The sequence below is a fragment of the Seriola dumerili genome, unplaced genomic scaffold, assembly GCF_002260705.1.
Source record: "Seriola dumerili isolate Sdu_G_001 unplaced genomic scaffold, Sdu_1.0 BDQW01000116.1, whole genome shotgun sequence".
Taxonomy (NCBI): domain Eukaryota; kingdom Metazoa; phylum Chordata; class Actinopteri; order Carangiformes; family Carangidae; genus Seriola; species Seriola dumerili.
Genome location: NW_019174371.1, coordinates 1,947,408 through 1,955,242, shown reverse-complemented (window position 1 = coordinate 1,955,242; position 7,835 = coordinate 1,947,408). Strand labels below are relative to the sequence as shown.

Here is a 7,835-nt window from a genome sequence, read left to right as displayed (position 1 = left end):
AACGTTTCTGCTGGATTCAGATCTGACTCGATTAATTCTTGGGAAACTTGGTTCATTATCATGCTGGGACTAGCCATTAGAAGATGGTAAACTGACCACAAAGGGATGCACGTGGTCAGCAGCAATACTCAGATAGGCTTTAGCATTCAACCCGTGATTGATTGGTATTAAGTGTGCCAAGAAAATAATCCCCACACCGTTACACCACCGCCAGCCTGGACAATTGACACAAGACAGGTAGGGTGCATGGATTCATGCTGTTGATGATTCAGCTGTCCAGTTTTAATGAGCCTGTGCCCACTGCAGCCTCAGATTTCTCTTCTTGGCTGGCAGGAGTGGAACCTGACGTGTTCTTCTGCTGTTGTAGCCCATCCACCTCAAGGTCGTTCGTTCTGAAGAAGCTTTTCAACGAGGCATTTCCGTCCGCAGAGCTGCTGCTCACTGAATGTTTTTCTTTTTGTTTTTCACACCATTCAGAGTAAAACTCAAGAGACTGTCGTGAGTGAAAATCTCCAGAGATCAGCAGTTTTAAAAACACTCAAAGCAGCCCTTCTGACGCCGACAATCATGCCACAGCTGCAGTCACTGAGTCACATTTTTCCCCCCAATCTTATGTTTGATGTGACCAATAACTGAACTTCCTGACCTGTAGATGCATGATTCTTTCCATTGCAATGCTGGTACTACATGCTGACCGGATAATTGCATGAATAAGCAGGTGTTCTTCATAAAGTGCTCGTTAAGTGTATGTATACACTATCAGTTTGAGAGTAACACAAATATTTCCCCAAAACTTGAACTAATCTTATTTTCAAAACAGGTTGAGTTGTGTGTGTGTGTGTGTGTGTGTGTGTGTGTGTGTGTCAGCTGGGCGTGGCTCCCTGGTTCCTGCTCCCTCCAAGTCTCCATACTCACCTGCTTCTCATCATGCAATCAACTCCACAACCTGCTGCAGTACAAAGGACAGGTGCAGCTCACCATCCTTCGCCAGATTGTTCTTTCACACCACGTCGAGTGGTATAAACGCTACGGCCAAAGAGTGATGCCAACTTGTCGCTCTGTGTCTGTTTTCTTGGACTTTTTTTTAGGGGGGGGAATCCAGTTTGATCCTTACATCTACAACCCTGCCGCCTGCCACGCTCAGCCCAGCCCTGTCTCACCTGCTTGGATTTCTGTCTGTTTGCCCAACTCAAGGGGATTCCTATCTGTTTGCCCAACCTCCGCCATCATCTGCCATACTTTCCACAGTCTCTCGCCAGCATTGCCATCACCAGCCCAATTCCCCACAATCTAAATAAATTATAACAAAAGACTTGCTTCACCACCATTCTGTGTTCTGTTCTGTGGGTTCAGCTCCATACTAAAATGATGGGATATTATGAATAAAATGCCAGTTTGTGACGGGAAAATGTCCTTCAGTTGTGTTCCTAATCGAGTTCCCATGGAATAACCGTGGCATTTAATACGGTTGTTAGGATACAAAACATACAAACTGTAATAGCAAGACTTTTTAATAGAATATTGACATGCTTTTGAATGATCAATACAGTTCTTGGTCTTGGTATAAAGCACAGATTATATGGCGTTTCAAAACACTTTTTCAATAGCTCTCTCCTGTCTTAGTCCACAAGTAGCTCTGAAAGCACACCTGATACTACAGTGCTTACCAGCAGAGAGGTAGAATAAAGAGTTTATGAACCATGGACCTCTCACAGACTGACCGGCTACACACTGACTGAAAGCCACAGTCTATCTTTAAGAACACGCCTTTCACATCCAGCTGCTGCACGTCATGTGCTGAAGGGAAGAAAAAGGAGACGGAGACGAACAATAAGCTCTTACACAGCAACCCCGTTAACCTCCTGTAAGAAATGAAACACTGAGTCTTTTAAAATACGTTTTATTACGTAGAAACCAAAGACAAATTGTGCGATATTCACATTAGAATGGTTGTCACAAACTTATGTTAATGGCATTAATTTCACCAAAGAGTCGAGTTCAGACAATGAAAATGTCATTTCTTTGTTCCAGTGTTTCAGCAAACAGGTAGAAAAAAAACCAAAAAGAAAACATAGCATGTTAACATCAAGTAATACAGTGCTATGGTACAAATGTTGTATAAAAGACTCGCTGCTGCATTCAAAATGAACCTCTTTAAACAAATCCGCCCACCCTACGCCCACTCACACATATGGATAATGATAATGCAGTTTCAGTTAGAGGACTGGTTTAGGTCTAAATCTAATCTGCAACAGGGTCCACAATAACAACAACTGTACTTCACAGTGTAAATTAGCTTCATTATATTTACACAAAACACAGACAAGACACACGAAGCCTAAAGAAAGAAAGAAAAAAAAAAAAGACTTAAAGTACAAAATATGAGCCACTGTTTTAATGAATATTAGTTAGTTGCCACTATGTGCTGCACAGTTTGAGCCTCTTTTGTGAGGATTTAGATTTACTGTCACTTAAGGTTAGCCATGTATAATTATCTTTAAAGGGTTGATTTGGAAACAGACAGGTATGGTTCAGTTTGTTATTTTCCCTTCAATGATCACGGTTCATCCCTCTGACCCATCTTAATGCCACACAATCAATCAGACGAGGTTCTCTGAGAAGCTGGTTGTGATCCAGATTTCCCATAGCAACCGCAAACTGACACTCTCCCCCTTCTTCTGAAGAACACATGATGATCTGATGCTTCAAATCAGTGCACCGAGGTGATTTTCCTTTTAATGTCTTTAATTAAGTCCATCAGCATGTTGTTTTATGTCAGAAAACAATTAAAGCCCCTTTAGCAGTGGATCTCGTAGGCAACCTGTGATCCGAAGAGGAGGCTCTGACTGAGGAAGAGCTCCTCCGGGTCCGTCGTTAGGGGTCCCTCTCCTCCGTCTGCTGGGTTTCTGCGAAGCCCCATTCCCCCCGATCGGGTCAGTGTCTGCACCATTTCATGGTCCAGGAGAGCCTCCTTCATTCCCTTCTGCTGGACAAACCCGCTCATCATGGGACACCTGGAAGAAGAGGACCCCAGAACGGGTTTGGCCCGGTTGAGGACGTACATCTCGTGGCCGTGGTCATCGCGGTACTCCTCCAGCTGAGCAAAGGTGGTGGGTCCATCAGAGTAGTCATTCACGTAAAGGATGCTCTCTTCCTTGCTGGTACAGTAGGATCCCCCTTCCTCTTTGCGGTACTGCTGGTGACGAGTGTAGATCATAATCAGGAGGAGAACGGCAGTCAGCGCTAGCAAGGAGATGCCCACTGCAATGGCGGTTTGTGTGGCGGGGCCCAGAGCACTGAAATCCATGCTGTCCTGCTCATACAACGGCTCCTGGCTCACGTCCAGAACCTCTGGTTGGTAGAAGGAGTTAGACGAAGAGGAAACAAAGGAGTGCGTGTTGGAACGAGGCCAGAACTGGGATGAATACGAGGAAGAAGACATGTTGACGGCCAGGTGAAAAGTGACTTTGGCTACACCACCAGGGTTCCAGGCCTCACACTCGTAGCGTCCAGCGTGCGCTACGGTCACATTGCTTAGAAACAACATGCCGCTGCCCATGTCCGGGTCAAAGCTGTCCCTCTCGCCCCCTTCCTCAGCTCCACGCACAAGCCCGTGGATCCCGCCAACACCTCCCACCTTCATCCCTCCACTGCTGGGCAGGGCTGTCACCACTCCTCCGGCCCCAGGCCTGAAGAGCTCACCGTTAGGCCCCAGTTCTTGAACCAGGCCTCGAGGTGATAACTGGGCCTTGCCGTGGGAGGCTTTCTTCCAGGTCACCTGAGGCTGAGGGTATCCTGAGGCCTGGCAGGAGACTCTGAGGCTCTCCCCTAGTCGCACGGTCAGGTGACTGGGCTCCAGCTGAACCACGGGGGGAATGCAGACCAGGCTGTTTGGGGCCACCTCCACCAGGCTGAGGTGGGAGAGGCGAGGCGGTTCTGAGCACATCAGCTGACGCTGCTCAGCAGAGCTCAACAGACGCTGGCCGTCTTTGCTGATCCAGGTTCTTAGCCAGCCAAGAGCGCAATCACAGCGCCATGGGTTCTCTGGAAGAGAGGAATGGAGTCAAACAAGGGAAACTTGGGTTAAACCAAGTTTATTTTGTTTATGTTCCGTTTTGACAACCACTCCACGACTAATTGTCCCTCTCTTTTTTAAATCATGTTTTTGAGGGATTTTTTTTTCTCATTGAAGGTCTACTGTTGGCTGAAACTCTTTAATATGTAAAATATGTATAAGGGCACTTCACTTCACTCCACATCAGTCCGTTGGTTGTGGCTAGTTTAAAACGACAGTGGTAGTGTGTGAATTTCAGTGCTCTGACAGTGCTTTCTCAGCAGCGTCGGTTCTTCAGAATTGTGTTACGGAAGCATTAAATTCAATCTTGGAGGATTATGTCACATTACTGTAAGACATAATGTCTTCTCTCTCTTTGCCTACCTGTGACACGTAGCACCTGCAGGCTGACAAGTGGTTTGAGGGACGAGGCTCCCAGGGTGCGGAGGTGATTTCTGCTGAGGTCCAGCAGGGCCAGAGATGACAAGCCAGACAGGGCTTGCTCTGCCAGCAGCTCTATGCTGTTTTCCTGCAGGTGGAGTTCCTGCAGACGCTGCAGACAGCGAAGAAAGACGCACAGCGGAGGATGGGAAATGTGAACGAGTTAGTTAAAGAGGGAGGAATGGAAATGTCAAATGTGAAGAGGATGACTCAATTCCACTAGACTCAGTCTGTGCGGTATTACTGTATGATAGAGATTAGTAAGACATGCTGTCGTGAATTGGATTTACAGTCACAGATGTCATCTTATATAATCCATAAAGAGGAATCCCATATTGAAATTGCTTTGGCTTTGCTGGCAAAAACTAAGGTTTTAGGAACGCTTTACCCAGTCTGTGCATTAACCATTGCCAACCAGTCATCCAGTCCTTTATCTCACATGCACTGACCTGCAGTCCCCTGAAGGTGTGGTCCTGGACTCGAGTGATCTGGTTGCCGGCGAGGTAGAGGATCCGGAGGTGCTCCAGACCCCGAAACATGTCAGGGGTGACCAGATGGATGAGGTTGCCATTGAGAGCAAGTTCCAGCAGCTGCCCCTGGCTGAGGAACGCCCCGGGCTCCAGGGCCGAGATGCTGTTGTTCTGGAGGTAAAGGTAATGGAGGCTGCCCAGGCGAGTCAAGTCCTGAAGACGGATCTGCACTATAGCGTTATCCTGGAGAAAGATGGTCTTTAGGGGGAGAAAAAGGGAATGAAATTAGCAGAACGATCACAGATTGATTGCATTAGGGGAACAGAGGAAGGGATGTGATGTTTGAGTCGGTGTTTGTTTTGTACTAGAAAGTGAGCGTGGCCTGTTCCTGTGCCGTGCTCAGTGGGTAGAAAAATGCATTAACCATGAGGAGAGATTACATTAGCAACAGGGCCACTTTTAAACCTATGCTCTCGCAGGGCTGTGCAAAGCTTTGGATATATGTTAATGCAGGCAATACAAACAATGTGCGATGAGCTCGTCCGGGATCGTGATAATAATGACAGTGACAATGTGGCTTGTGCAGCGTTTTTTTTTTTTTTTTTTTTTCCTGTTTTGTGCTTCAGTTCTCTTGCCAAACGCTGCAGAAGCCCTTGTCGGAAACATCTTCAAACAAAAAAAAAATGATTGGAGCTATATGAGAAGTGCACAAATACACAGCTGTCTGCTTGATTGGTCATGTGCATTCACTGATGACGTTTTCCCAGAAAGCAAACACGGGCCATGAGGTAAAGTATGATTGAGGAGATAGACCTGCTGAATGAGGTTAATGGAACAATTTATGCAGGACATGCTTTCCATTAATATTCATAAGCTGCAGTAATGTTGGGGGGCCTGAACCCGAGAGGAAAAGACGGTGTGATGTTAAACATCTTCTCAACAGATGATCAGAGGGCGTGCGAGAGTCACTTTCTGTGCAAGAATGAATAATTACACAGCCAACAGCACAGCCCCTCCCTTAGGCTTACATCAAAGAGGGTCACGGCGAATTGATTAACCACAATCATTTCAGGGTAATAAGAATGGATCAGAGAGGAAGTCAACTGATACAAAACCACTGGGGCAGGAGGAGGAAGGTGGCGGTGGGATGGGGTGGGGTGGGGTCAGCTGCTATGCACTACAGCATCTAGTGCCTTAACTTATTGTCAATCAGCCAACTGACCTCAGTGACAGAAGGGACACCCTGAGGGATTTCTTTGATCCCAAGAGATCCACACTCCACCGTGAGGCTGTAGCAGCGACAGCCGGAGGGGCATCCCAGGGACGGCTGAGGGATGAGGGCTATTACGAGCAGGGTGAGTCTGGAGAACCACGAGAGGACCATAGTGGTTTTACAGTCGGCCTTCACAGACAAAACCTGAGGGGAGAAGGCAGAGAAGTAAACATTAATCACTCACCACGGTTACAACCACTACAACCTTTTTTTTTTTTTCACGGTAATGTATTTCATCCTCAAAGGTGAGACTGACAGGAGCTGCAGATATGTTGTGTATGCAGATGACTGTGGAATGGCAAGGGAGGATTGATAAAAAAGCAAGGCAACATAAGAGTATCTCCTCATCCCTGCCTGTTTTCCATTCAGCTGTGTCTAGTCAGTGGAATTGCAGCAGCTTCTATTATGGGCTTCAATTAATTAAAGATGTGATAAAAGATGCGCAGGTTGCCTCAAGGACCTCTCTCTTGTCTTTTTAATGCATGCACAAACACACTCACACACTCCACCTCTATTTCTGTCTTTGTCTTTGTCTTACAAAGGCTCTCTCACACACACACGTGCAAATGTGCTGCACAGAGACAGAGGTTTGTGTTTTGACCCCCCCACCCCCCCGTAATCTCAGAAACCACATTTACCTCCTCAAAGCAAATCTCAAGTGGTAACCAGCTCTAATCCGCTGATCAAAAACATCAGCACTGGCTGCTTGCTACACCTTACAGCAATATCTTCCTTTGATATAAACCCATCACTGAGCAACTCATCCATGCACTTTTTTATTTTTTATTTTTTATTTCTACACAGCCTGGAAGGGATTTATTGTTCCGCTTGACTGTTCACATCAAAACGGCCTCAGACTCGCCGTCCAATACCGTGTAGCGCTGCAGTGTTCACAATAGTTCATCGGCAGCAGATCACGTGAAGATACCGCAGGGCTGGAGACATGATACATGTTGAAATGTCACACTGAGCCCCGTCATTCTGCTCCAGCGACAGCAGGTAGATTTATTGCGCTTTGCTGAGCCTGCCCGCCTCGTTCTAGAGAATCTTCATCCAGTGGAGAAGCAGGCATCACATTGATCCAATCTAAAGTCTCACATTGTTATAAAACATTCATGCGCAACCCCGGCCGTGTCTCTGTATCCCATTAAGCTTGTTTGACTTGTGAAATTTCTAGTTTGCTTAAGATTGCAGAATCACCCAGACAGTTAATTGATAGCATTTAGATCTTGCTCCGAATGATTTTGGAGATCATCTCGTTTATTAATTATTAGAATGCACACAGATCTCATTCCAGCGCAGTGATGAAAGGGTCTGAAACAAACTGTGACTGATAAATATTCAGCTTGCAGGGTGTTTGAACTGTTCTGTCAGATTGATATCTAGTGTGTCTCATTTGTAGTGTTATAATCCACAACAGTAATTTAATGCGAAAGCAGCAGTACAGTGGGATCATTGTTTCAGTGGCTCAGAAGTCATTCTCAGTGCAGACACACTGCATTATTAAGAAAATGAGCAATGAACTGAGTTTTAATATTGCATGTTTGATTTGGAGCACATTTACGGGGATATCCAGCTAGATTAATACAATGTGACC

General features: G+C 46.1%; 1 protein-coding gene across 1 annotated transcript; it reads right to left on the bottom strand.

The window, feature by feature from the left end:
• Positions 1–2,790: 2,790 nt before the first annotated feature.
• On the bottom strand, positions 2,791–6,349 carry LOC111223842 (leucine-rich repeat-containing protein 24-like). The gene is made up of 4 exons (XM_022748127.1): positions 6,188–6,349; positions 4,945–5,223; positions 4,439–4,607; positions 2,791–4,044 (listed from the first exon to the last, which is right to left on the bottom strand). The coding sequence occupies exons 1-4, from the start codon at positions 6,347–6,349 to the stop codon at positions 2,798–2,800; spliced, it is 1,857 nt and encodes a 618-aa protein (XP_022603848.1). The 3' UTR covers positions 2,791–2,797.
• Between the last annotated feature and the right edge of the window lie 1,486 nt (positions 6,350–7,835).